The sequence below is a fragment of the Fusarium tjaetaba genome (assembly GCF_013396195.1).
Source record: "Fusarium tjaetaba strain NRRL 66243 chromosome Unknown NRRL66243_c0000069, whole genome shotgun sequence".
Taxonomy (NCBI): Eukaryota; Fungi; Ascomycota; class Sordariomycetes; order Hypocreales; family Nectriaceae; genus Fusarium; species Fusarium tjaetaba.
The window spans coordinates 1,831-29,681 of NW_023501265.1; the positions used below are offsets into that span (position 1 = coordinate 1,831).

At 48.8% G+C, this 27,851-nt stretch overlaps 9 protein-coding genes across 9 annotated transcripts; 4 read left to right on the forward strand and 5 right to left on the reverse strand.

Moving 5' to 3' along the window:
• Nucleotides 1-787: 787 nt before the first annotated feature.
• Nucleotides 788-1,339, reverse strand: FTJAE_3548 (uncharacterized protein; the record flags this gene model as incomplete). The annotated part of the gene is made up of 1 exon (XM_037349857.1): nucleotides 788-1,339. The coding sequence occupies one exon, from the start codon at nucleotides 1,337-1,339 to the stop codon at nucleotides 788-790; it is 552 nt and encodes a 183-aa protein (XP_037209211.1).
• A 2,899-nt stretch (nucleotides 1,340-4,238) lies between these two features.
• On the reverse strand, nucleotides 4,239-5,289 carry FTJAE_3549 (phospholipid-translocating ATPase; the record flags this gene model as incomplete). The annotated part of the gene is made up of 3 exons (XM_037349858.1): nucleotides 4,239-4,309; nucleotides 4,359-4,444; nucleotides 4,505-5,289. The coding sequence occupies 3 exons, from the start codon at nucleotides 5,287-5,289 to the stop codon at nucleotides 4,239-4,241; spliced, it is 942 nt and encodes a 313-aa protein (XP_037209212.1).
• Nucleotides 5,290-5,880: 591 nt separating this feature from the next.
• Nucleotides 5,881-7,652, forward strand: FTJAE_3550 (transcriptional regulatory; the record flags this gene model as incomplete). Its single annotated transcript, XM_037349860.1, has 2 exons — nucleotides 5,881-5,957; nucleotides 6,005-7,652. 2 exons carry the CDS (start codon nucleotides 5,881-5,883, stop codon nucleotides 7,650-7,652), a joined length of 1,725 nt encoding a protein of 574 aa, XP_037209213.1.
• Nucleotides 7,653-7,951: 299 nt separating this feature from the next.
• Nucleotides 7,952-8,332, reverse strand: FTJAE_3551 (uncharacterized protein; the record flags this gene model as incomplete). Its single annotated transcript, XM_037349861.1, has 1 exon — nucleotides 7,952-8,332. The coding sequence occupies one exon, from the start codon at nucleotides 8,330-8,332 to the stop codon at nucleotides 7,952-7,954; it is 381 nt and encodes a 126-aa protein (XP_037209214.1).
• Nucleotides 8,333-9,910: 1,578 nt separating this feature from the next.
• On the forward strand, nucleotides 9,911-10,239 carry FTJAE_3552 (uncharacterized protein; the record flags this gene model as incomplete). The annotated part of the gene is made up of 2 exons (XM_037349862.1): nucleotides 9,911-9,948; nucleotides 10,002-10,239. The coding sequence occupies 2 exons, from the start codon at nucleotides 9,911-9,913 to the stop codon at nucleotides 10,237-10,239; spliced, it is 276 nt and encodes a 91-aa protein (XP_037209215.1).
• Nucleotides 10,240-10,581: 342 nt separating this feature from the next.
• On the reverse strand, nucleotides 10,582-15,475 carry FTJAE_3553 (ABC transporter CDR4; the record flags this gene model as incomplete). Its single annotated transcript, XM_037349863.1, has 11 exons — nucleotides 10,582-11,008; nucleotides 11,057-11,520; nucleotides 11,570-12,183; nucleotides 12,233-12,545; nucleotides 12,651-12,996; nucleotides 13,041-13,636; nucleotides 13,684-13,927; nucleotides 13,976-14,340; nucleotides 14,551-14,783; nucleotides 14,870-14,952; nucleotides 15,003-15,475. 11 exons carry the CDS (start codon nucleotides 15,473-15,475, stop codon nucleotides 10,582-10,584), a joined length of 4,158 nt encoding a protein of 1,385 aa, XP_037209216.1.
• A 454-nt stretch (nucleotides 15,476-15,929) lies between these two features.
• FTJAE_3554 (uncharacterized protein) lies at nucleotides 15,930-18,445 on the forward strand (the record flags this gene model as incomplete). The annotated part of the gene is made up of 11 exons (XM_037349864.1): nucleotides 15,930-16,026; nucleotides 16,076-16,104; nucleotides 16,152-16,206; nucleotides 16,253-16,338; nucleotides 16,393-16,518; nucleotides 16,573-16,588; nucleotides 16,641-16,850; nucleotides 16,904-17,370; nucleotides 17,417-17,889; nucleotides 17,939-18,260; nucleotides 18,305-18,445. 11 exons carry the CDS (start codon nucleotides 15,930-15,932, stop codon nucleotides 18,443-18,445), a joined length of 2,022 nt encoding a protein of 673 aa, XP_037209217.1.
• A 52-nt stretch (nucleotides 18,446-18,497) lies between these two features.
• Nucleotides 18,498-19,900, reverse strand: FTJAE_3555 (oxidase; the record flags this gene model as incomplete). Its single annotated transcript, XM_037349865.1, has 3 exons — nucleotides 18,498-18,828; nucleotides 18,875-19,049; nucleotides 19,099-19,900. 3 exons carry the CDS (start codon nucleotides 19,898-19,900, stop codon nucleotides 18,498-18,500), a joined length of 1,308 nt encoding a protein of 435 aa, XP_037209218.1.
• A 1,233-nt stretch (nucleotides 19,901-21,133) lies between these two features.
• On the forward strand, nucleotides 21,134-25,991 carry FTJAE_3556 (choline dehydrogenase; the record flags this gene model as incomplete). The annotated part of the gene is made up of 11 exons (XM_037349866.1): nucleotides 21,134-21,226; nucleotides 21,281-21,413; nucleotides 21,471-21,655; nucleotides 21,706-21,742; nucleotides 21,793-21,860; nucleotides 21,909-22,291; nucleotides 22,336-22,403; nucleotides 22,454-22,809; nucleotides 23,060-23,100; nucleotides 23,997-24,876; nucleotides 24,924-25,991. The coding sequence occupies 11 exons, from the start codon at nucleotides 21,134-21,136 to the stop codon at nucleotides 25,989-25,991; spliced, it is 3,312 nt and encodes a 1,103-aa protein (XP_037209219.1).
• Between the last annotated feature and the right edge of the window lie 1,860 nt (nucleotides 25,992-27,851).

The following is a 27,851-nucleotide window of genomic DNA, read 5'->3' on the forward strand; positions in this document are numbered from 1 at the left end:
TACACTGATGTATCCCTGTAGGGTCATGGGGTATTATACTCGATATGACCAATTGTTGACATTTCGCGCGAGTAATGACGGCAGTTCACGCCAGTTTGAGGTTACTAGAGAATAGAATTCTCAGACTGAATAGAGTCAAGGACCTCGAATTAGGTGAAGAGACCAGGGTTCTCTTTGAGATGGACTACTAACAGAGCGGCTTCTTCAAGACGAGAGCACAGGCCCGCAAGAGTAGACCAGTCTTGCAGCCTGTTTTCAAAGCAATTGACTAGTGACAAATCAGGGATCCGTGGACAATAGACTAGTTGGTATAAGAATGCTTATTATTTCCATCATACCTTGCAATTTGAAGTTTTGAGGTCCCCAAGTTTAATGGAGTGAACAGGGTTTAAGGCAATTATTATCAGCCTCACTCCACCAAAGACATCAGTAATGCAGTAAACAGTAATATCATTCAAGCTATATAAGGTCTATAGATAACTGTAGCCGCTAACATACCGCGGCTATGTCCACTATACAACGAGTGTTTTGAAGAAGAAATTTTATCCAATCGCCTAAAGGAGCCACCAAGTGGTAGCTCCCCCCCACTAGCTCAACATGTAGTGGCGATAGCGCCTATACAGTGACAAAATGAAGACATTAAATAATTAAGGAGTGTCATGTAGCGTCATGGTCCATCATAGCTTGGCCCGAGGCAATTCTCGTCATCAGGACTGCAGCCAGGAGCGACGAGATAGAGGTAAGAACATGAACCTCTGAGGCTGTCCATATAAGAGATGTATGTCCCTTAAGCCTTGTAGTCCTTGCCGGGCTTGTGGTGAGTAGGATAAGGCTGCTTGGTGACGGTCTTGGTAACAGTCTCGGTCTTGTACTTGGTGATGGCAGGCTTCCACTTGTACTTGGTGACAGTGTCGGTCTCGGTCTCGGTCTTTGTCTTGATGATAGGAGGCTTCCACTTCGTGATAGTGTCGGTCTTTGTCTTGGTGACGTACTTGGTGACGGGAGGCTTCCACTTGGTGACGGTGTCGGTCTCGGTCTTGGTCACGTACTTTGTCACGGGGGGTTTCCACTTTGTGATATACTCGGTCTTGGTGACGGGGGGCTTCCACTTGTACTTTGTGACGGTCTCGGTCTCGTACTTGGTGACGGGGTACTTCTTGGTGACAGTCTCGGTCTTGGTTACCGGGGGCTTGTAGATGGGCTTGGTGACAGTGTGGGTGACTGTTGCAGTCACGGTCTTGGTCTTGGGGGGAGGTGGGTAGTGGTCGTTGTTGGGGTTGGGGCTGGCGAAGACCAGAGGGATTGAGATGAGAGGGGCGATGAAGGTTGAGAACTTCATGTTGACGGTTGGAGCGAAGGTGTTATGAAGATGTGGTATTGTTCTTGAAAGAGTGGTGAGGAGAGTTGAGCCAGTGGTTGAGCCTGAGTGAGTCTTGGAATGAGGAGATCACAAGCCCTCTTTATACAAGTCATCTACATACAGGCCGTCCACTTCTGTTGTCTAGCCTCCTCTGACAATATTCTCAATTACTACATATTGCGAGATGCACATGCTCAATCGTATCATCAACCAAGTTGGCCTCATCTTCTCACCAACACCCAACCTCAATCCCGCTCGGCCGAATATCGAAAAGCCGCTCTTGTTGAGTTGTTCAATATTCTCACGTCCACCTGCCAATCACAACAATCATCTTCAGCCATAAGCTCGTATCTGCCGGTCAGCTCGTGTTTATGCAGCCATGAACAAGTATTAATGCAGGTCGACAGCCTTTATTGAAGCGGGACGGGAAATATGGTTAAGCCCATCCGTTGTGGCGATTTTGTTATAAGTCAGCTTACCGGTTAACCGTTGGGCATGGAGGGTTACTTCGCATATCAGGCTATCTTATCAGAGCGTCTCATTCGACGGGTCAAGAAACAAGCTCTGTACTATCTTAACAGGTTGAACTATCGCGGGCTTGGACTTGCGTGAACTGCATGCTCGATTGCGTGATCGATAATCTTATCGACATGGGACGCTTTGACTTCGTATTTACAATGGTGAAACTGTAGTCTAAATCGCCATATGCTTAGTTACCAACATTTCTACCGTTTTGCGGGGGATTTACAGGTACCGGGCCTTAACGCGGAGGTGGTGGCTACACGACGTTACACTCTGGGAGCCAAGAATAACAACAGCCATTTACCGGACCAGCTGAATTCACGACCCGTGACCCACACACTCTCCAGGTCTACATCTTGGCACGTTATTTTCCGAGACAAAATCTGTAGAGTTTTCCGCTTTGAGAATATTCCCAGAATCTTATTTTTGATAGCGTTACCCCGAAGGATCCAAGCTCACCTCCATCGCAGCCTTACGTGAGTGAGCGTCAGAAACACGAACAAAAGACCTCTACAGTCTGGACCAGGCCGTGTAACACGTTGACCGGTCCTGTTGGGCTTACTCTGCATCTGCAAGCTTCAGGTAAGGCCCCGCGTTCCAAGAAAACTCCCGCCAATAGACGGTGGCTGCTGACAACCTGTTATATGGGGAGAGAGGGGAGTTGTCAGATTGCGCAATTGCAAGGGTACAGTGATTGGCCGGCCGGGACAAGGTACCTGAGCCTACTGATGACCGATCAGGGCGATCAGGAAAAGTCGATGACGCTAAACCGCAGTAACAACAACGTCTTGTTAGTGTTGGTTGCGGTTATGCATTGGACTATGTCAGAGATGAATCATAGAAGAGGCCGGGTATAAGCCTCCGCCAACGCACGAGAAGAGTGATATCGTGAGAAATGTTTGCTATCCTCGTGATGTGAGGTTACCCTCTGCGTGAGAAATGGCTGGGCTTACTTTAGGCAGCCTCGCTGGCAATAATGGCGTCGGCTGCGTCAATAGCCTTGACGTTGTGTGATGAATGTGATTGAGATGTCAATTGGCTCGCAGTGGACTCCAATTGAAGCATTCATTGGCATAGCCAAGTTTGTCATCAACAGAGGCGTTTTCGGCTGCATAAAATTGAAATGGACTGATGTGTTCACCCAGTGGCTGCCCTGGCAACCTGCAGCCTTCTTTCAAAACTGGGACATTTTATTTTCAGCTGGTGATAAGAACATGGCGTTTTTTCAATCTTGTCTTGCGAGATAACGCTAGTTATTGCATCAATTGAACTTGCTCGCATTGATTCGGCGATGGACAGAAATGGATCCATAGTCAGACGCATATTTGTTGTTCAAGGCAGCCATAGTATGCATAATATTGAATGTGTATCGATAAGATGATATGACGGCAATCTGTGACTAAGAGGTTGGTGGTCTTGATCCCAAGCGACGTAGCATTGCATTTTCCCTATAGGGCTTTGTGCTTCACAGTGGCATGCTTCCTGCAGTGAGATGTAGTACGTCGGGCGTTGGGTTGGCAATTGCACTTAACGTCGCAGAATGGTGTTATAATAAGCTCTGAGATGATTCGGGAGTGGCGGGACTAGCAAAAACGTGTACTGGAAAGAACTGTTGTTTCTTGTAAGCGTCATTGGTGAGATTGTCTGACTGCAGTTCCCCTCATCTGCTTGACACAGTTGACCTCGATATAGGCCGGCAACATGCCAAACGATCTTTGATAGAGAGTTTTGAGTACCTTCAATTCAGGTAGACCTTTTGAGTAAGATAGGTATGGCCTAGCATTGCAGTTAGAATGATCTTCATCTGACAGTCGATGATTTTCAGCAACGGCAGAGAGAAGCATTGATCCTTGCAGCTTGGCGCATCAGATCACAACTCAGGTCATCCCAGCCATTTACGGTGACCAATCAAAGCTGCATTGCCCTTCCGAGATCCCCGTAGACCGCTAGTGCTCATCGAGTCTTGTTGTCTCTTGTTTGCAAAGCTGTCTCCCCTTCTAGTTGTTGAGACTACCGCAAGAACTCAAGGTGAAAAAACTCTCCAAGGGTCATAGCAGGGAACTTGATTCATAGGCCTGCACTCCTCAGCACTAACTACTCCAAGATCAAGTCACATGATAGGCATGCATTTGTACATAGGATAATACGAAGTGCGCAGAAGATGTATTAGTCATCGCAATGGAAATCAATAGGTATTACAAAGGAAATCTAAATTTTCTATCCAGTGGCAACTCTCTTCCGTACTCAACAAGACCTACCTTAGTTCTGACCACGAGTGCTTTTGCAAATCGCTGTATATGCACTTGAATAAACCCCTCCAGTCTTTGATATCCATCACTCGTGCCTCTTGGTCCAATTACTTAGACCCGTCAAATCCCGTTCGTGACCCAGAGACATAAGACAGCTCCGTATACGAGCTCTCGGCATCTAGAAGCTGTTAGTTTCGCATCTCGAGTTGTTCTCTGCTATATCTTACCGAGCTTGGGGGTCTGATCGACAAACCACGGGAAGAAATAACCAGGATGTAGAATGGTCTGTGACAAAGTTGCACTGAGAATCATGCTTCACCCATGTTGTTAGCAATTTGCTTGAGACTCAAATAGAGTTCAAGGCACTACTCACACTGACTCGAAGATGATGAAAGGAATTTCTTCTCTCATCAATTTATTACCCCAACCTCCCCGCATCTCCGCAATGCGATACACGCAGCGGATATAAATCGCCATAAACGCAGTCGTGAGTCCACCCAAAAACAGTCGAAAACGAAGAGTCCGCCAAGCCTGGAGGGAGTTCCCTTCGAGAGGATATGTAGTAAGAGCTCGCATCCTCCTGACGCAGAACAAAGTAGCCAGTATCGCAAAGATCGACAACGTCACCACCTGGAAAGCAATACCCGCCATCATGATATTGTTGCCCATTTTGATCCTGTCTCGGTCCGTTCTAAAGTCAGCAGTCGCAGTGATGCCGCCGCCAAGAGCTTGCAAAACCAACGATACTACATCAGCAGTGATGAAGATGATGGTATACCATTTTGGCTGTAGGACCGACCACTTTGCTCCAAAGAGCGCAACGATATGTTTTAGCATGAGATATACAGCTGCGCTGTTGAATGCAGGACCGATGATAAGACAGCAGATTTGAGCTTGGAAGGGTATCGCGCCGAATGGTTCGAAGTACATTCCCACGCGTCCGATATAGCCCAAGACTTGGGCTAGGCAGCCCAGACTGAGAACAATGGCATAAGCGCGGATGCGGAAGCGAATGCCGAGAATGATGTTGGTGATGAATGCGATGCCGAAGAATACAGCGAGGAAAATGTTGCCGCCGAGATTAGGGCGATAGCCGTAGGTTGTGAGTTCGATAGGGCACTCTTTGGAGACGTGAGTACAAATGAGTGTGTCTGACATGGTGAGTAGTGATGTTGTTGACAAGATATGATAGAGAATGTTGTTGAATTGGATTTGAGCATTTTGTTGATTGAAAAATCATTGCTTGCTTATATATCAACTCATTGTCCCTTTTCTACCGCGCCCTTCTGCGAAAATTGATCACATCTCGGTGTTTGACACGAGATGTCTAACAATAGCCTCCACCTCTGATTGGCCAAAAGACCGAGCGTCAAAGAGAAGGGGAATTTGAGTATGAGCTGAGGATCTGAAACGCGTCACCAAAATTAAGCATACGATAAAAGATTACGTCCCTCGTCAAGTCTAATCTAATCAATTCTTGCTCTAATTGGTTAATCGTCTCAGGCACCGAATCCTTCACCTCGGTCTTTGTCTCAGCCTCCATCACCATCGTAAGCCGGGCTAATTCTAATTGGTTTATCCTCTCTTCTGCCCCAGTTATCGCTCGGTCTTTGACTTTGCGCTAGCATCGTTTTGGAGATCGTGACTCCCTGTCAACCTCGTGGGGACGGGGCTGATTTGCTGATCACTTTTTATAACGCCTTTCGGTCTTTGCATTTTTCTTGTCCTCTCGGTCTTCAGTGAGCCAAGATGGCTGATGCGAGTACTAAGCCAAAGAGAACGAGGACGAATGTTAAACAGTCCAAGTTTGGCTGTTTCACCTGCAAGTATGACACGTGTTTTCTTGGTGGTTACGCAGTGCTGACTCGTGCAGGGCGCGGCGAGTCAAGTGTGATGAAGGCAAGCCGGCTTGTCGGCGGTGCTTGATCTCGAAGCGAGAATGCCTAGGGTATCCCAGAGGTGCATATCCAGACTCGGGTAACGCTGAATCAACTACTTTATCGATTGTGTCCGCCTCTTCTTCGCCCTCAGACTCCTCATCGCCGTCGCCTGCAGCGGTCACATCAACGTTGAGATCGCTCGCTTTCAACCCATACTCCCTCTCGAGTCCCTTTGTCGACCTCGCCTGTACGGTTCTGGTCCAAAGTCCCCGTCGTGCACGAAACAACGTCGAGCAAACGTTCTGGTCTCGCACCGTACCCCAATTGGCCCAGTCCATCCCATCAGTGCGCGCCGCCCTCGAAGCGTTCGGCACGTCCTACAGCGAATATGTCCTCAGAGTCACATCCCCACGGCCAGGTTTAGAAACCACCAAGCGTTACTCAAAGGCTTTGAGAATGGTGCAACAAGACCTTATCACCCTGCCGAATGGTCCAACTCCATGTGTCGTTGCCTGTCTGTTTCTCGCGTTTGTTGAGGCTTTGCAGCAGAGACTTAACAAAGCTCTTGTGCATCTGCAGGGAACTTTCTCCCTTATGATGTCACTGACTGATAAACAACTCCTCGACGAGGTTGATACCGATAGTCTTGTGTTACTCTTAAAGAAGCTTGACCTGCACGTCGCTACATACGCCGTGTCCCATCCCCCAAACCTTCCCATGAAACCGTTCGTCATGGGTGACGTACTACAGTCATATCCACCAGATGGTTCTCTATTCAAGATCTTACACTCGTGCTATCATTTTACGGCTAAAGCCTTCCGATATAAGTACACCAGTCGCCGAACGATACCACCCGAACTGCTCATCGAACAAGGCCGACAGCTCGCCAACTTGAAACAGTGGCTATCGCTCAACGAGATCCCATCTGCTTCAAACAAGGAATCACACGAATCGCTCATCGTTCTCCGATCACAATGTCTTGCCGCTCTTGTCAACACAGCTACTATCATGGAGCCACATGAAACAGCCTACGACTGCTACGGTCCGGAGTTTGAAGAAATCATCACATCGATTGAGGCCTTGTTCTTGAGCAAAAGCCTCCAAGGTGCGCCGAGACAAAAGGCTTCAGACTGTCTGCCATGGTTCGTGCCGGAAATGGGTATAATCCACCCGTTGTATTTCACAGCAAAGAAATACAGAAGTCCTTTCTGGCGACGGAAAGCCTTGAGCCTCATCCTACAAAGCGGAAAAGAAGGTCCATGGTGCGCGGAGACAGAAGGGTCCGTGGTAGCAGCCATAATCGGCGCCGAAGAAGGGACTTTCGATAAGCAGTCACTCCATTTAGGACATACACTGGATCGAAGTCCGGCTTGTATAGCAGAGGAGCAAAGATTCAGCCACGTCTGGGCAAGTGATCCCGAAAGGGAAAATGGAGAGTGCACGCCTTATACGAGGAAGAGATACACGAGAACCATGATGTACAGATGTCGAGACGCAGAAGCGTATATGCTTCATAGAAAGGGACAGATCCCGAGGGGCATTCCTTGGGTGGACCCTGAGGATGAAATTGATGATGAGTGGTGGATAGGACGGGAAGAGGCTTTGGAGATAAGTGTTTCACTTAGCGATGTCATAAGGTGAACAATAATATCATATAGGACAAAGATTTAATCTGACAATCAATGAAATAAAATGTACGTGTATTAATAGAGATTGAGTGTTTAATATAAGAATGGATCGTATAATTATGGTGAATGTTAGGGGGAACATCTGTTTTGATGAGAGTATGAGTGAGCTGGAGTTGAAGAACAATGATCGGGCATTAGGATTTATTGCGACATTGAAGATGGTAGCTGACTACTCCATGCCTACACCTCTACCGTAATCCTTTCCTGAGTACAAGCCCAGCCCCGCACGAACAGTTCCATCTTTCCTATCCTCTACTCCTTAAGACAAGTCTCCTCCTTCTCATTCAAAGTAGTGACAACCGCAGCCTCGCATGCCGCAAAACCAGCAGCCTCAAGGAACGTCGCAACACCAGCAGTCAGAACATCGACAGCGACCGCAGCCGTACCGCAGGCAAAGACCTCAGCTACAGCGGTAGTGACGGCGTTAGTACGGCAGCGGTTACAGGCCTCGCTGCAGTTTCCCTCATCGAGAAGAAGTCGGCCCCGGCCTTGACCGCGCTCGATGGCTGCGGCGGATTCCTCGCGGGCTTGCTGGAGGGCAGCCTCGTTGGCGGCGTTTTGGCGCTTGGTGGGGAGGGTGCCAGCATAGGCGGAGGTGCTGAGGAGGGTGGTGAGGATGATTGAGGCCTTCATTGTGAGATACTAGCGAGATTAGTTATGTGCAAGAGTGGTGTGTGTTGTTTGAAGACATACTTGTATGAGAAGTTTTCAAGACCAGCTTGTTTTGAAGAGAATAGAATGTGAAGCAAGGACGAGGAATTGATGATGAGATGTTGAGAGAGATGCTGGGTTATTGATGGCAATAAAATCATCTTTATACAGGAATCAGTTGGGAGAGCCATGGACAGACAGTCAATGGACAAGTATACTAAGAACTCTATCTCTGCCGCATGAAGACCAAGAAAATGACTATCCCCAAAGCATGCAGCAGTCAGAATGGCGAGTCATGAGAGATTCCATTGTCACGCCTCCTGATTAGATCTTGAACCACCGGATTGTCCTTTACCCGTATCAACACCCCAGAAAATGGTGCGTTTATGGAATTAAAGTTTAACGGGAAATTTGACTATCCACAGTTTCTAACAATATATGGAGCAAATGTAGTAACTCAATCGTGTATGAACTTTTGACAGCGGTGTTATCAACCTGATTGGGCTGATCCAGGTTAAGCTTAGAATTATGCATCGAGGTGAAACGAACGGCACTGCGGTCTCATGGAAACTTTAAATATCAGATTGGGAAATCTGGTTTAGTCATAAGACTGCTTTTCCTTCATGTTTGCCAAGACTGGTTTCGGGGATCTTGGCAATCTACCCCTCAAGTTCGCGATGCATTGTGAGGACATCGTAGGACTTCATTTGTCAATGACATTTGTCTCTCGAGTTCTGAGCACACAATAGACAAGATAATCATTAGATCATGATTATCTATCTGTTCTATTCATGAAGGCGCCAGGATTGATGAATGATTGGGATCCAGAAGTCACCAGACGGAGGCCATATAGCTATTGGACTTCTCGTGTAAATAATCATGTATTTAGATATCTCTAGATAGAGACGCGAGCCTTTCTTCCTCCATTGAATTAAAAGCCTTCGATCTATCATCATGGCCTCAGTTCAGCTAGCAAGCTCTTGGCAGTAAATAGAGTTTTTTCTGGGGCGAACGTGACACTGTCTCGGATATTATACCTTCCGAACCTATAGCATAGACGCAGTTTCAGAACAATTTAGCCTCACTATCGTCTCCGAATTGTATTCTCTTTTAGGAATGTAATAGTATCACGACCGGTCTTTTGCTTGGAATCATGCGACAATAGTGTTGAGAAGACTTGACTCGAACCGCGAAGACACTGGATAGCGGAGAAAATAAACTTCGAATGACTCGCTCGACTGGTTTCAAATATGCAAAAGCTCCCTTCGTGAAGCGAAACCCTACTAACCATGTTCTAAGACTAGGAGATGATAGATATCGTTCTCTAGATCTTGGATTTGAGCTGCCTATAAGACTTGCTTGATCCCTCCAGTATAACATCGGAATATCATCATCAAGCATCTCCTTTCCACGCTCTCATCAGCCCAGCTTTCTATTCTTCAGGTTTAGATAACCTCAAATCCAGGTAAACACCTAATCCTCTAAGCTCCTTCAACCATATCTAACATAGCAATAGTCTATTTCATAAAAGTTAAGCAGGCCTTAACAAAATCATCAAAAATGAAGTTCTTCACCATTGCCCTTCTCTCTTCCATTAGGTATACCCCCCCTCTTTAAACACTATTCTGCAGTACTAACATGCTAAATATAGCACCGTTATGGCTGTTGACTGCTTCTGCGTTAGTAACGACGATGACGCTGCCGCTGGCCGGCTTCCCGTGCGCACATTCAGGCTCAGTGGTCGTTGTGAGGAACTCGGTGGAAAACCTGATATTGAGTCGCGCACTTGCGAACTACTCCCAGATGCTGCTCCTTTCACTGAGGCGGATTGCAATGCCGATTCTGGCGACAGAGTCCTTGTTCCCAACTGCTTTGCTTCTGTGCTCTAAATCTTGGGCGGACTGGGATAGGCGAGATTTATTGGGGGGGCCTTGGAGACCATGGAAATGTTAGACCATGGTGAATGGTGTCAAAATGAATTCAGTCAAGGATATCCCAAGCTTTAGTAAAGATACCCCGAATTTATATACACTACCTAAGTCTGTTTGTCAATCCTAAACCAGTAAAGATGTCCTGAATTTATGTAAATTTACCAAAGTCTTTTTATCATTTAGGATAAAGGCTATGAAATTTATATTCTTCTAGAGCGAGTTCTAAAAATTAATAACTATTTATATAAATAAACGACCACTTCATGCAGTGTACTGAGAATATGTAATGCCTACGACAATCTACTTCCTCCAAAACAATAGTCCCTTGCCCTTCTTGGGGACCCTGATCGACCAATATGCCATCAAAGCTGCAGCAACATCAAATACAATAAAGGCCCACATCACACCAAAGTTTCTCCATCTCTCACTATAGCGAATGCTTAAGGTTCCAAGGTATGTATCAGTCGAAGCAATCGGACAGTAAAGGCAAGTCTGGTTCGACCCCGGATTTGTTAGCGCGCCCCCAACTGCCTGAACGAACTGTCCGACATATTCGCCACAAGTGAGGTTCGCCGGAGTTTGGAACTGCAGAAACTCAATGTCTGAGCAGGTGACTTCTTGCTTGCCAACACCATTAGAGATCATGGCACCGATGAGGTATGTCAAGGGTGAGACGCGGTACATGAATGTCCAGAATCCAGGGAGGCCCGAGTATGGAACGAGAACACTGTGCAATGTTAGAGGACCGAAAGGATCATGGAAGCAGTTAACTTACCCGCAAAACACAAGAGACATCATGAACAGGAACAACCCAAACGTTGCTCCAACCTCAGCAGTCGGTGCCCCGGCAACACACATATGCGAAAACGTCCCCTCATATACCAAAAACGCCCACGTCAAGACAAACATGAATGCCCCTCGTTCATGCTGCGTATCTGTAAGACGGCCATTGTCATACATCCCAACAAGGAAGTAGAACGGGAAGTAGACTGCCAGACACGCCACAGAGTTCCAAGCCATTTCGATGACTGTGTTGGCGAGTATAAGGTTGTACCAAGCATATGTTTTGGAAGACCTTTCGCGTCCTTCGTAGAGCGTGCGTTGGGTGACGAAGCCGGGCATGGTTTGGTAGGAAAGGAATGCGAAGATGACGAGCAGCATGAAGATCGAGAAGAGTTGGTTTTGGAGACCTTGGAGAGATAGTGGGGAGTCCTGGAAGGAGAGGCCGATGAAGAGACTCTGAGATATAAGTTAGTAAATATTTGCCAATGGTTAGTGGCTGACTTACCGTAATGAGGCAAAGGGATAGTTTAGAGTAGATGTAAGTCGGGGTTCGCCAGTATTGCTGAGCAACGCGTTGGGTGCAGGCCAAGAACTGCTGTGAGACCGAGGCAGCGTAGGAGGTAGCCTGTGCTGCTTCGCTAGAGGCCTGCGTCGACCGGGTTAGGCTGTCAAGCTCCTTCTGGACAAGCTGAAATTCAGAACTAGTCTTCCAGGTCTCAACCCAGTCACGATCCGTATGAGCACCCGGTGCAGCGCCGATGACGTGGAGCATCCACTCAGCGGGATTGTCTTCTGGTCGGCAATGAGCAGCACCATGCTTCTCAAAGTATCCCGTCAAGCCAGTGGCATTCTCACCAATGTCGCCAAAGTAAACAGTTCTGCCACCTTTCGCCAAAAGTAACAGTCGATCGAATTGCTGAAAGATGATGCCGGACGGTTGGTGAATGGTACACAGGATAGCTAGCCCGTGGTCTGCGAGCTTCTTGAGAAGGGATACGATTGCCCATGCTGTTTGGCTATCGAGACCGGAGGTAGGTTCGTCGAGAAAGATGAGAGCTTCGGGTTTGGCGACCAGTTCAACGCCGATGGAAAGGCGCTTCCTTTGCTCAACGTTGAGACCTGAATCGTTAGTCGTCTGCGACAGCTAGAGATTGGACGAGTGACATACCTTTACCCTGGATCCCTATGACAGCATCTGCATAAGGACCCATCTCCAACAAGTCAATCACCTCTTCAACGTAGTCAACCTTGTCCTGCTTGGAAATAGCAGTCGGTTGTCTGAGAACAGCACTGAAACGGAGAGCTTCCCTCACAGTAGATGTCTCGAGGTGGATGTCCTGCTGCTGCACGTATCCCGTGGTTCTCTGGAATGATTTGCCGCGCGGTAGTCCATTTACAAGGATGTCGCCCGTGATGACTCCCGTGGTGACGCGATCGGCTAATACGTCGAGAAGTGTGGTCTTGCCGGCCCCAGTGGCGCCCTATGAATGTTAGTCCATTTCTATACTCAGTGCAAACGGGGAGCAAGAAAACATAAGACTATGCGAACAAGGTTTTGAGTCTTCTTGCCTCCCCATACCACCTACCATCAAAGCAGTCAGCTTGCCTGGCTGAACCCAACCATTGACGTCCGAAAGGATTCGTCGTGTCTCGCCCTTGACCTTCACGTCGTAGCAGACATTCCTCCAGCAAAAGGTGGAAGAGGTTAGTGGCTTCTCAGTCGATGGGTGGATCACGCCATCGCTCGTCGCTCGCGGAGGCTGGAAATCTGACTTTATGGCTTCTTCGTCGGTTGTTCTTTTGCGGTGAGAGTCCTGGGCCTTGCGGAATACCAGGACCTCGCCCTTGGAAGCTTCAGATGAGAAGTACTCTGCCGCAAACAGATAGGTGAAGGTAAAGAAGATGATGAAAGCGATGAGGATGCCGTAGTTCCTGGCTTGGTTAGCGATGTCTGAGGGATAGATGTCACGACTTACCTCCAAAGGTGGGAGTAGTGGTACTTGTAGAAAGTCCCAATAAAGAAATCACCGTCGATGAAATCACGGCCTGGGAGGGCACCAGCAACAGAACAGGTCCGCTGACTCGGCTCGATGTTCTCGTACTCCGGGCCAGAAGGTATCATTGTCCGACATCTAAATGACCTACCCGAGAATTCATTCGCGATCAGAGATTCATACGCATAAGCAATTGGGTTGACGTAGTTGATCCATCTCAACCAACCCTTCATGCTTCGAATCGGGAGGACAAACCCAGCGTAGATGACCAAGCCGATGATGAAGATGGCAGCCGGAACGAGGGCTTGATGAACCGTTTTGGACGACTGGGCGATAGTACGAAGGATCATTGACATGGCCATGGTAGTGGTGAAACTGAAGAGAAGGAAAATAAAGAAGGCCGAGGCATCGCGACGGAGGTGCACCATAAAGTAGAGCGGAATGTTGAAAGCGAGAGTTGAGATGATCTTGGAAGGTAAATCGCAGATGATGGAAGAGACAGACTCGGAAAGAGGTCGATACAAGGCATATCTTGCGTGTTTTTCGACAATCGGTCGTTGGACATAGAGGGCCAGGATCTATCCAACAGTCAGTAGGAACAAGCAAGGTGAAGTAGTCAACATACCTCCAACGCACTGCTAAGGCCGTTGAAAAGAATAGCAAAGAAGAGCACAGAGGCTCGTTGGTTCATGGCCTCAGCCGTGCTAGGCAGATTGAAGTAAACACTACCAAGAACAAGCGACATGACAAAGTTGACCACAATGGTAACAATGAAAAAGGTCTTGTCGCCGAGAAGTCTCTTGATACCTCGACCAATACACAAATGGATCTGCATTGGGATCGAGATTGTAAAAGGGCTTTTGTCAGATCTGCAAGAGGTTAATATCTCAGAAACTTGGTGAAAGAGGGTGACGGACGAGAACTTGGCCTTCTGAGCTCTTCTGATACCCTTGAGCGTCTCAACTTGTTTCCCGTCGAAAGGATACCGGATCTCAAACGCAGCGATGTCATTTAGTAGTGAAGCCCTGTGCTGACTCATTCTCCACTCGTTTGCGAACTCATCGGGACTGCGAGGGACTTTGTTCTCAAAGCCAGGTCGCACTATTCGTTCGTCGGGGTTAGTGAGGGATGTTAGGAAGTCGGCGGCTGTCTGGCGGGGAGGACATTCAAAGCCCATGGCGGTGAAGTACTGTGCCGCTTCGTTTGTTGGTCCGAAGAAGATCTGGCGGCCTTCGTAGAGAAGTAAGACCTTGTCAAACTCCTTTGGACGATAGTTAGACTTCTGTTAGGCGTTAGGGTAGAGGGGGGTACTTGCATTGTAAGCTGCCTGGCTGGCCTGGTACATGGCAACAACCGCACTAGCACCACCAAGCTTCGTACCAAGCCTCAGCTTCCGCACAAACTCCAACGACGTGGCACTATCCAGCCCCCTTGTGCTATTATCCCAACACTGAATAGCGCTCTGGTTCAGAACCGCCTCCGCGATACTAACCCTCTTCCTCTCACCACCACTAACGCCCCTAACAAAGTCATCGCCAACCTTGGTATTGAGAGTGTTGGAAATACCAAACATAGCCATTACAGCGTCTCTCATATGTTGGGCGTAGACGTGACGGGATATGTTGGCGATGATATGCTGGGGCGTGCGGGCGAGGGCGGCAAAGAGGAGGGTGTCACCGACGGTCAGCTGGGGGAAGTGGATGTCTGTTTCGGCTTGGTAGATTACTTCTCCTCTGAAGTTTCTGTGCATAAGGTCCCAGGGAATGCCTGGATGGTTAGATGGTGTTGAGGAGAGGGGGAATTGGAGGTACCTTGGTAGTTGAACTCGGATGAGTCGTCGAGATGCAGTCCGTGAGTATGACCAGCGATTGTCTTGAGAAGGGTAGAAACACCACTGTAGCAAAATGAGACGAGAACAAGATGTCAGTGAGTAGAGCCACATACCTCCCAGGACGACCCAGCACAAGAAGCAGCTCTCCACTCTTGACCAAACCATCAAAATCAGAGATGATCTTGACCTTCTGTTTCCTCTTGGCAAACCAATCAAACGCAGCAAGGGGACTTCTCCAAATAACGTTCAAGACATCCTTCTGAAACTCAGTCGGATCGCTGAAGCCATGAACACTAAGATTGCGCCAGGATACACCAGCTGTATACCGTGGATGCTTGCTCGGGTCTTTGGAAAAAGCGTGAAGCAGAGCCTTGACCCAGGCCTCAGGTTGGAAGTCTGGAGACTTGGGATCGAGGTGCTGGTCTTGGGCGAGGAACGGATTGATGTTGGTCGACAGGGCGGAGAATGTATGAGTTAGAGAGAATGTGCGGGCTAGTTGCAAGACGGGCTCGGTGGTTTCTTCGACGTCGACGACTGTATCGGTCTCGGTGTCTTGGGGAGAGGAGTGGGGCGTATGGCTGTGCATTTTGACAGTGTTGATTGAATGATGGACTTAACGAATGAATGTGCTGAAGGTTGTAGTGAAATGTAGAATAAGATGCTGGCATGGTTCATATAAGAAGGATTATAAAGCCAGCTGTGAACGGCGTCATCATGAGCCCACATCTTGATAATTTCCCAGACGCGACTCCATTTATTCCAAGCCATATCTAACGCGTTATATGCGCAGTTCGACATCTCAACGCCGTTCAGAATATCTTTCCCGGTCTCTTATCAAGTCTTCACATGTAAACCCGTCTAAATTCCGGCTCTAACCCAAACCAGCCACTTCCTACTCCACCTCTTTTTCTGTCTAAACTCAACACGGAATGTCGGCGCCGAAACATCAACCTCATCTTCACCCTTAAACTTCCTCAACGCCGTCTCTCTTCTCCGTTATTGCTTCTTCTCACTTCCCATCGCCATCGGACCCTTCCAAAATGCCGCCGGCTCCGCCTCTTTCCGAACGTCGACTCCGAAGCATGATCACCTCCAAAGCTTGTGATTCCTGCAAGACTAGAAAGATCCGCTGTTCCGGTTAGTGAATGGCTTGGTCTTGGTGTAGAATTTGAGGCTGATTGTGCAGGCTACCCTCCGCCATGCCAGAGTTGTACCGTGAGTGGGTTCAAGCCGCAAAGTAGGACTGGGACTGACGTGCATAGATCCGAGGTGTGACTTGTCGATTCGGGACGCGCAAAATACCACTCCGGAAGAACGGTCCGTCTCATCCACCTAAGTTTTTATCATGTCTAACACCTGATAGTCAATCGAAACTTACTACTTACTACCAGCGAAGAGTCGCCAAATATTAAAGTGAATGATGGCAGCCCTGCTGGGCAGAATCTTAAGGTATATGATATATCTCAGTCGATTCTTTCTCTCGGCGTGAGCTGACGTGTCTAGCCTGATACAGATTTGAAGCGAGATGCCGCCTCTCATCCTGTACCAAATGACCTCTTCATAGATCGCATCTTGTTCGGGTCATCATCGACAGACGTCCCAAATGCCGATGAACGATTTTCACTCAAGGTGAGCAACATGCTAACGTTTTGAAGTCGCTGTTCAAGACTGACCTGGTAATAGGGAATCGGTCTCTTGAGTAGGTTTTCGATGTCTTCGGATCATCCGCAGCGTTGACTGGTCATTCACAGGCGGCACTCACAGTGTCACGTTCTTCTCCGACAGCAGACTCGAAATGCTCTCGGCCAAGCTTCAGAATAACAAAGTCAACGACATTATCAGACGAATGTCCTCAGTCATCAACAACAGGGCTAAGATTACCACCAGTACCTCGCCTGAGCATCTCCCCGAGCTAACCCTTCCGTCGATGAATTATTTATCTGCAGCAAAATACATAGCTAGTATGTCAGGTGTACTGAAACGGGATGAGCCGAGTTAGGCTGACTTACAACAGTATACTATGAACAAGTCCATCCTCTCTTCCCTCACCTGGATCGCGACGCTTTCGACTCCACCGCCGCAAGCCCTGACCTCAACACAATCCTCATCAACGACACAGCTTTTTCTGCTCTATATCACGCCGTCCTCGCTCTCGGTAGTCTACATGACGGTGGTGGCAGTTTCGAGCCTGGGAAGGGAAAGGCATGGGAACTGCTCTCCGTTGCATTGGCTAAGGTGCCTGATCTCTTCAAGGCCAAGAACCCACTGGTAGCGTTTCAGGCAATAACGACTGTTGCTGTTTACTGTCTTGGTGTACCGTGTATATCCATCGAGCATAGGATCATGACGGAGATGGCGCGTATGGCTCAAGATCTAGCCCCTTCTCTCTGCAAAGGCCCCAGTGCAAAGGTGTTCTGTAGGGTATTTTGGGTCGTTTACGTGATAGAGAAGATAATGAGCTTCCATTTTGGCCGCCCTTCGGTACGTCGTCCCATCATGTTCCTGATGTCCCAGCTCACTTTTACAGGCCATCGTCGACGCTAACATCATCGTGCCTATGCCTTACATACCCGAGTCTCACCTTGGAGGCCTGAACTGGACGCACACACTCGCTCAACAGAGCCGCCTCCTATCACGAGCGATGAATACTCTCTTCTGCCCTGGGGTATGGCACAGGGGATCGCAGTACTTTCTGACGACTATTGATCAACTTCTCGAGGACCTTGAACAGTGGAGATCATCTATAGCTGAGGAATTTCGCCCAGGATATCTTTCGCAGTCCAATTTGCTCCGGAGACCGGTGCACGGGACAGTTGGGATCTGGATCAACTATCTCTACTACAGTCTCAAACTCATTTTGCTCCGAAGCAGGCTTCGAATCGACAGTTCTCAGGGCAGCGGAATGGGCAAGACAAGTCATAGTGAACAACTCATAGAGGTTTCTCGTTCCGTACTCGAGATTGTTACATATGTTGACGTTGAGCCATCGACACCACTATGGTCAGTCCGAATAATAATCTGAGCCACCCCATATACTGACCAATTTTAGGATCATCGCAGCTATCCCATTGTGCGCTCTGTTTCTTCTTTTTGACCACGTCATCAGCAATCCCAAGTCTCCGGACACAAGAAGCAATCTCGCTCTACTGAACATCGCAGGGGGACATTTTAGTCGGCTTGAGTTTGCGAGCAGAGGAACATTGCCCGGCTCGCTGATCAGCGAGTTCACCTACATCGCGCGCGAGTACATCAATCAGTGCGACAGCCAGGATTCACTCAAGGAACCCCAGAATATTATTTGCTCTGCGGATCATAATACCTCGATGGACGAATCTTGTGCTTCCGAAGTGAACCATAGTCTCGAACAAGAGGTAAGTCAATATCTCCTCACCTTCTTCTAATCTAACGATTGCAGTTCGGGATGGCTCAGGCTACAGTACTAAACTCTACGTCACCGATGGACCCTATATATGCACCGATAGAAAGCCTCTGGGATAGTGGAAACGATCCATTGTATGGTATAGATGTGATGAATCTTTTCAATAGTATTATGTAAGAGTAATCTACGAAGATAGAGCTAGACTGGCGGGGTGTTGGATGATTAGAGATTAGATAACAGATGAGCCTAGGCTGGCACCAGGGAACTTCTTCTTGATTCCATCCTCAAAGTCTGTTCCACCGACAGTCAAGTCCTTGAAGGCCGGGCAAGCGAGGTTCAAGACTGCAGATCCGAGAGCGTCGGTGATGAGTTCAAGGGGAGTTGCGATGATAGAGAACAGAGTTGAGAGAGAGTTTGGCGCAACGGTCTTGACGATCTCAAAGACGAAGCAGAGCAGGTTGTTGCCCTCGAGAAGCTTGGTGAGGTTGAGGACTCCACCGGTGATGTTGCTTACGTCGACGCCTGCGTAGCTGTTGACTTCTCCCATGTTACCTCCGATGCTGTATTTGTTAGCGTATACCTTTGTCTTTGCAGGGGTTGACTAACCTTCCGAGCTCAGGGTACTTGGTAATCAGGTTAAGAAGATCCAAGTTGAGACTGATGAGACCGTAGTCAATTGATCTACGGTACCAGTTCTCAGGGATTCTCTCGTGGCCGCGCTTATACACAAGCTTTCCGTTTTTCTCTGTAACGGCAAAGAAACTCTTCAGTGTTCCAATGTCTATCTATCATCAGCAAACTGACGGTCAGTTCCGAGGCAGCTTACTTACCCATAATGTCCTCAGTGCTTCCAACAGTATGGTTCGACAGCAACCGACAAGCAAAGAAGTATCCCGCATTTCGCGCAATCATTCCCGTAAAAGGCCCATAGTAAAAGTTGGGATTCGTAGCAACAGTCTCATGGAATCGGGTCTTGGCTCTTTTTGCAAAAGCGTCAAAGTCATAAGTACCCTCCTCAGAGGCCGAGTCGTAGAGCGACTGAAACAGCTCCATGTCCATCGTGGACGCATCTCCAGTGACGTACAAGTCATCACGCGTGTTGGACGAATCACCTTCAATGATGTTGTGTGAACCGTTCAGACCTCGTGGTGTTCCCAGCAGCCCAAAGAGGTTACCTAGAATATTCTGCGAGCCACTGGAGGTGGCGCCGATGGAGAAGCCTGGGTTGAGCGATAGAGGGTTTCCGACAAAGACTGTACCCATTGTCGCCAAGATGGTAGCCAGGTCTACTCCCATTCCATACACCTGATTGATGGCAGCCGCTACCTCGACGAGGCTTGTGACGCCCTTGCGGCTGATATATCCATGGTTCGCCAGCGCATTGAGACCAGGACACGGCCCTCGTTGATCGCCCTTCTCAAAGTTCGGTGGGATAAACTCGTGCTCGCCAGTTACCTTGATAGGCTTGCTCGCGAGTCCAAGCGAACGTTTCTCATCATGACTTCGAACTGCGTCGTTCACTTTGCTAGAGAGTCTTTCGGAAACGACCTTTCCGACAGGACCTTCGAGGTATGATGGGAAGCCATACACACCGACGCAGAGGAAAAGTGAAAGAAAGTAATGCCACTGCATGATGAGTAGCTAGTCTAGTAAATGAGCGTACCAAAAAAGAGTGTAAAGAAAAGTATGCAAAAGAAATGCCGAGATGATTGGAAAAACATACGATATGTTTGGCTAGCTATCTCATTCCCTATCTACCCTTATTGCGCAATCATATTCCGCTCCCGTCGATATTAAGATCTGCTTCCCCCCCTCTCCTGACAGGTTGCATAATCCGAGTATCCGCCATAACCAGGGCTATACTTGTAGACAAACCACGGAACCGGGACAGGTATGCCGGTAGGTGGAAAAGCCAGCCACTTTCGGTAAGTGAGTGAAACACATCACTTAGGTCGAATCGGGCAAGCAATACCCGTTGAAGAAGAAAAAGAAAAAATAGGGCATTGGGCGGGCGTTTCACGTTTTCTGCTTTGAGTTCCCCGATGTGACGCTGCGTTTATGAATGGGGATAAGTTTTTGTGAAGTGCCGACTTTGGAGGGAAACTTAAAAATAACGCATGACATTTTCTGTGTGTCATGCACGAGTAGTTCAGTCTGTGCAGTGCAAGTCTGTGCGAAGGAAAAACTTGAGTCAGCATAAATTGTCTGACAGCTGTCGTGAGTCGTGACATGTTCAGCATGCAGGTCAATTCTGACAGGAAGGATCCAAATCGCTGGGTCTCACGCAAGCGACACTTGGCGTTTGTCCCGGCGTAAAGGAACCAGTAGATCCTGCTCACAACTTTTTCACCAGGGGTTCAAATCCTTCTAGACACTCACAAGGATACCCTTACCCCCCACCAAATTATCGCTCTGTTGATCGCCCAGCATCCCCTGCTCAGAAGAGAAGGCAAAAAAGATCGGGCTGACAGTGTAGTATTCCAGAGCAAGTTTTCCCTCGCCAGTGAGTGTTCCCAGTGGATTTGGACTGTTCGCCGGGTTCCTATGTTGAGATTGCCGACTAGCTTGCGAGCTGTTCATGGAGCAGAGTATCATCGCTTAGAGCAACATAGCATTAATCCAGGCAAACAAACATCCATAGCAGAACCGGCTCTTTGGCTCGGTTTGCTGATCACCAGGATATCCTGACCCGAAACAATTCCTCATCATTGTTGTTGTCCTCTCCTGCACGTCGATGTTTTAAGCTGATTTGAAAGGGACAAATCCACCCGGCGTTCCCGACCTGTTTTGTTCTCTCTTCTTCTTCTGTCATTCTTCGCTCCGAGGTGCCCATACCGTTTATGGTCTTCTTGATCCGGGTTGGCAATGAAGCTCCTTGGTTCGCTGGCACTAGTGCTGGCTTTATTTCAGCTTGGTGTATCGGCCGCCGCGGCGCCCGAAGAGCCTCCAACTTGTGGTGTAGGTGAAGCTTTTTACCATCGTCGAGATACAGTTGGGCTAACTCATGTGTAGGCGCTTTGCATTGAAGAGTTGGCGATAAAGTCGTCTTGTGGTCTGAACACGACATGTATCTGTACAAATGCTGAGCTAAATGAGCAGATCACGCTCTGTGTCGCGGCGAATTGCACGGTGAGGGAGAGTTTGTGTGAGTTTGTTCTCATTTATCCCACGCTGTCCTACGGGTTACTGACTGACTGTTTAGTGACTCAGAGCTACTCCAAGCATACTTGCAACGCGCCGTCTCGCGATCGCACAACGCTGGTATGGGTCATCGGTATCGTCTTTCTTATTCTCGGCCTCATAGGCTTTGGCCTGCGTGTCATGGCCAGAGTGTTTGTCGTTAAGCAAACATGGGGAGCCGATGACTGGGTCATGCTTCTTGCAGTGGTAAATATCCACGCCTGCATCTTCAACACCACTTGCTCACCTTTGTACAGGCTATGATGATACCGCTCAATGCTTTGTCTGTACAGAGTCAGTCCACGCTCATCGGTTTCCTTAATTCGCTGCTAACCGATTGATAGTCTCACGGGTCGGACTGGGTAAAGATATATGGAACGTTCAACCCGACGACATCACCGACTTTCTTTACGTGAGTCTCATCATTCTCTGCCACATTCACGTCACTGACACGCCCCAGCTGTTCTACTGGGACGAACTTCTCTATCTTGGAGCCCTGCCCATCACCAAGATTTCCATCCTGCTTTTCTACCTGAAAGTGTTCCCTGGCAAACATATCCGACTGGCATGCTGGATCTTTATCGGCCTCAACGTCGCATACTTCATCACGTTTGAGCTCATTTCCATCTTCCAATGCAGACCAATTGACGGCGCTTGGAAAGCCTGGGACAAGGAGTACAAGGCCAAGTGCAACAACATCAACCTCCAGGGCTGGTTCGCTGCCATTTTGAACATCATTCTCGATGTTGGCACGATGGTTATCCCGCTGAAGGAGCTTTATGGACTGTCGATGTCGCTTAAGAAGAAGATTCAGCTCATGCTCATGTTTAGCGTCGGCATCTTGTAAGATTCCCTCCCCAATACCATTTCTCTCGCTAACATTCCAGCGTCACGATTGTCAGCGCAGTCCGTCTTCAATCTCTCGCAAGCTACGCAACAACCAGCAACGTAACCCGTACATCTCCCCAATCCACCTCCCACTTTCCGCTCTAACACATTTCACAGAGGACTACGTTGAAATTGGATACTGGAGCACAATCGAAGTCCCCGTCGGCATAATCTGCGCCTGCATGCCCGCCATCCGCGCTCTCTTCGGCATCGTCTTCCCCAAGGTCTTCGCCTCCACGAACCGCAGCAAGAACAGCTACGCCAACATCTCAGAGTCAAAGCAGCCAACAGGCGATAGAAAGGGCGGCGCCACGCCGCAGATCACCATCGAGACGGAGATCTCGACAAGGTACTCGCGGCACCACGATGACTCGTCGGTAATTGAACTTACGCAGATGGGAAGGGACCAGCAGCAGCAGGCCCACGAGGAGACTGCGTGGACGGATAGGAGGCCGGCTGTTCCGCGTGAGCCTGTATGAATCGTGTCGATCATTTCGTGTCATGGGACCTGGAAAAGTCTAGTTAGTTTGCGTGCTACCTGACTCAACTGCACTGCTTTGTTTAGAAGAATTGAGAGCATTTCTTTGTCGTTGATTATGTTATGCACTAGTGACTAGATCTAAACCAAAAGGGTTCGTTGGGGCAGAGTTTATTGTTGAGACTTGCGCGTTTATGGCTACGATCGTCCGGGGAAATGTTTCACTAACTGACACCGTCGCACAGACGGGACAAGCATGCCCTGATCCCCGTAGTCTAGCTCAACGGTCAGCCCTGCTGTAATGAACTGGGCGATATTAAATGTTCTAGACTGTGAATATCGTCATTCGCGGGACGGGCAGATCCCCGCAGCCTATGACTCGATAACATGTCACCTGAAGTCTGTTATCTCTGGCGCCCTCTCATTTCGCTGAGCTATACCGCAATGTATCACCCAGTTGAAGACAATGTTTCACTTGACTAGATGACAGGTGGAATCTCCCTCCCCTAGTCGATGCTACACTGACCACGTTGCCCTGTCACTAACCAAATACGACGGCATTTCAAGTTCCCTCTTCCCAAACTCCACCGCGATTACGACTGTAACGCACGAGTACGACCTTGCGCCTTGTCAACTCATTAGTCCAGGGGCTTACGAACCCCAAGGTCTCCGCCTCGAGTTACTTCGTTCCCTCTCGTTTCTTTTTTTTCTCGGGCATCAGAAGGATTCCGTCTAGTCCGTCAATCTGCTTTATCGATGCGCACTGAATCCTTCGCCCGTCCTTGATAAGCGGAAATCGATCAAGACTCCCAAGTTCCGTTTCCATACGACGTTTCCATCCGGGAGTGCAACGCCGAATGCGTGCTTCTGTTCCTGGAATACCTCCTGGCGATCTCTTTTACAGGCGGGGTCTGGTAGTATTTTGGGCGGCAGGGTCCTAATTTCTCCTCTTTATTATCTATCTGGCACGGCACGGCATTTGAGATTCTGGTTTCATGCTCTAGAAAGCCGTCCATTCATTCTATTCACACTTTTTGGGTTTTCTAAGTGCTTGGCGCTGAGTAGCCAATATGCGTTTGTCATTCATTATTACCTGCATTTCTGTTCTGGCTGATTGAGCCTCTGCTTTGTGAGTCCCCCAGTCTCTCGGTTATTGCATCACACTCACACTCACATTGACAGTTCTTCCCCCAAGTCGCATAATCCTTTCATCGGCAAGCGCGATACCGCTATTGAGTATGACTATGTAGTCGTCGGCTCTGGTGCAGGTGGTGGCCCAGTCGCCGCCAACCTGGCCGTCGCTGGCTTCAAAGTCCTTCTCATCGATGCTGGTGGTGACTCTGGCGATGACTGGGTTGAGAAGCTTCCTGCCTTGCATCTCATGTCGACTGAGTTTGAGGACACACGATGGAACTACTTCGTCAATCACTACCCTGATGAAAGGCAACAGAAGAAGGACTCCAAGATGGTCTACCAAAAGACCGACGGAAGCTACTATACTGGACTCACCCCGCCCAAGGATGCAAAGCCTTTGGGTGTTCTTTATCCTCGTGCTGGTACTCTCGGCGGATGCACTCGTCACAATGCCCTCATCACCATCGCTGCTCATGACAGTGACTGGTCTTATATCGCCAGCCTTACTGGTGATGACTCTTGGAACCCTGATAACATGCGCGACTACTTCAAGAAGATCGAGAAGAACATGTATCTCCCCAGCAGTATCATCGGTCACGGCTTCAGTGGCTGGTTGGGAACTTCTCTGACCTCACTGTCCTTGGTAGTTGAGGATCAGAAGCTTCTGTCCTTGATCATCTCTGCTGCTTCAGCCATGGGCAAGGGTCTCCTAGGCTTTGTCTTGAACACTGTCGCTGGCCTTGGCCAAGTTTTGCTTCGTGATCTCAATGCACCAGGCCAAACCAGCAAGACCGGTCTCTACCAGGTTCCGCTAGCGATGACTGATAATGTTCGTGGTGGTCCCCGAGACTTTATCCTCAACACTGCCAAGGCGACCAATAAGGATGGATCTCGCAAGTACCATCTCGACATCAAGCTCAACACTCTTGTAAGTAACCCAACGTGTATACCGCCTCAGTACTCACATATCTATAGGTCACCAAGATCAACTTCGACAAGAGTGGCTCCAAGCCTCGTGCCGTCGGCGTCAACTACATGCAAGGTGCAAGTCTCTACCGCGCCGACCCTCGCTCCGGCTCAGCCAAGTCCACTGGGACGGGTAGCGTCATGGCCAAGCGCGAAGTCATCATCTCTGCTGGTTCTTTCAACACTCCTCAGCTCCTAAAACTCAGTGGTATCGGGCCCAAGAAGGAGCTTGACTCTTTCAAGATTCCTGTCGTGGTCGATCTTCCTGGTGTCGGAACCAACATGCAAGATCGGTATGAGAACACTGTCATTGGTAAGACCGACAGTGACTTTGTCATCACTTCCAAGTGCACATTCCTGGAGACCCAGCCGGACCCTTGCTTGGAGCAGTACAAAAAGGGTCTTGGTCCTATTACCAAGGGTGTATACGGCACCAACGGCATTGCTATCGCTATTGTCCTCAAGTCCTCTGTCGCTGAGGATGAGCCCGATCTCCTCATCTCTGGTGCCCCGGCGAAGTTCAAGGGCTACTTCCCTGGCTATGCCGCGGACTCCCTCGCCGATGCCGAGCACTGGGCTTGGATCATCCTCAAGGCTCACAGCCGCAACAACGCTGGTACTGTCACCCTCAAGTCAACCGACCCTCGCGACATGCCCAGCATCAACTTCAACTACTTCGACACCGGCGTCAACACCAACGGAGAAGGCGACAAGGATCTCCAAGCCACCTACGAAGGCTTCCAGTTCGCCCGCAGGGCATTTGACGACCTCATCCCTCTTGACGGCGACTTCCCTGAAGTATGGCCCGGAAGCCAGACGAACAATGAGAAGAAGGCAAAACAGTTCCTCAAGGATGAGGCATGGGGTCACCATGCTTCGTGCACTGCTGCTATTGGTGCTGATGATGATCCCATGGCTGTTCTAGACTCTGAGTTCAAGGTTCGGGGTACTGAGGGCCTGCGTGTTGTTGATGCTAGTGTTTTCCCCAAGATCCCTGGTTTCTATATCGCACTTCCTTTGTACATTGTTGCTGAGAAGGCTAGCGATGTTATCATCAAGGCGGCGAAGAGTTCTTAGGGCACTTTGTGAAGCTACTTAACCTACACTCATTGGGAGCATTGCCACCTTACAGTAGAGGCACCATTGTACGAACATAGCGATTAGTTCAAACGAGTATTTAATTCTTAAATAATCTGTATATATAATCTCTGAATTGCCTACCGCCTCACATTGTCTGTGTTATGCTACTAAAGCCCATTCAAGCTCGCTACGAATACGTTGCGGTTGGGGCCGAAACTTATGATGGGTTTTTACAAATGTCGTTCAAAAGCTAGATGGTTTTAGGGCAAACCTCGATAAGATCGCCTGGCGTTTTAATACTCTTTATTTTCCTGCATCTTCTTGATAAATATTTTATCACAAGCCTCATTCCAGCTTGTTCGGCAACTTCTCATTCGGGGCATCAAAAAACCTTATGCAAGGCCCCAGATGCCTAACAATAGTGTCCGCATGAGCATTAACTATGATTGCGCGTCGTGTCGGAGGTGGTACTGGTATACCCAAGGCCCAGTAATCCTGCCATTGCTGAGACCTCCTGTGCTTGCGCTCTAGCCTAGCACGATTTCCCATGTCCTCAAATTTCGTTTGCATTCGATAAAGCTCATGAAAGGCCGGGAAGTGGTGGGTATGCTTGGGATACAACCTGTCGTCATCGAACAGGCCCCAGGCGCGTTGCCGATAAGTGGCAAGTTGGACTTCTTTCACCCACTCGTGGCTTCGATTCCCAGGTGTGAATGTTATGCTCGTGTCCCAATTGATGACGTTATACACTCGGCCTGGCTGATCTGTCCGAGGCCCATCGTAGCTTTGAAACTCTGTCTCTGTGAGGCTATTGGGGAGTTCTTCAGTCCATAGACTCCAGTGATACCGGCCGCGAAAAGGTAGTGTTCGTAGCCATGTTTTAAGAATGAGTTCGTGCCATACAGCCTTTCTTAGATATAACAGGATTTGCGTCAAGCAGTCTAGACCAAAGCATGGCAACACAGAGGCCAAAGCCCGCCTATTTGTATCCAAATCTTTCTCGTACTCTCTTGCATTGAAAAAGATATTATCAGGGAACAATAAACCGTACTCGGTGGGCACAGAACTCAGAGGCGGCTCCCCTTTCTGGGATAGCTCAGGTATATCGGGCAACCAGGAATTCGCGGCACGCGCGAACAACGCTCCATACACAGATTTATAGTATTCATGGACGGACAGTAATATCTTCCAATCAGACTCCTGACACATTTTGGCTAGCGGTCTTCCCATCTCTATTGGTTCTCCATGATACCTGTTCCGCGGATGGAAAATCTTGCAAAGCAGCTCATGTCTCATAAAGGCAGATAAGAACCTATGCCGCTCTACACTTGTCAATGTCGTGAACGTCACGGCGTTGGTTTCTAGTCTCTGCCCTTGGTAGTACCTTCCGCTGCCGTCGATCACGTCTGGAATGCCCATGAAAGCTCTCGGGGGATAGACGCTTGTTGCTTTTGAGATATAATCTTCGATGAAGTGAATCATTTGGACAAAAAGGGGCCAGAGTTTTTGAAGTTGCTCGTCGGTCAACTTATCCGGAGCCTTCGCCTTTCGCGAGAGATCCGTGTCTATGTATCTTTTGGCCACGGCGTTGTCTGAAATGTCGATAATTCGCAGAGCATCTTGAATGATATCGCTGGAAGTGGTGGGAGGAGCAATGCTGTTAGTGATGCGTCGGATGATGCTTCTCCTGTAAGTGACGAAATGCCATAGCGTCGAGGGAGAAGCCCGAGTTACCTGCTTGATACTTGTTTTGGTCCGGAGTTGAATAAATATTTCAGTCTGGACAAGCAACGGGAGTTTGGAAAATGGATCCATTGTTGATACGATGAGAGTCAAACGGCATGCTGGGGTAGCGCT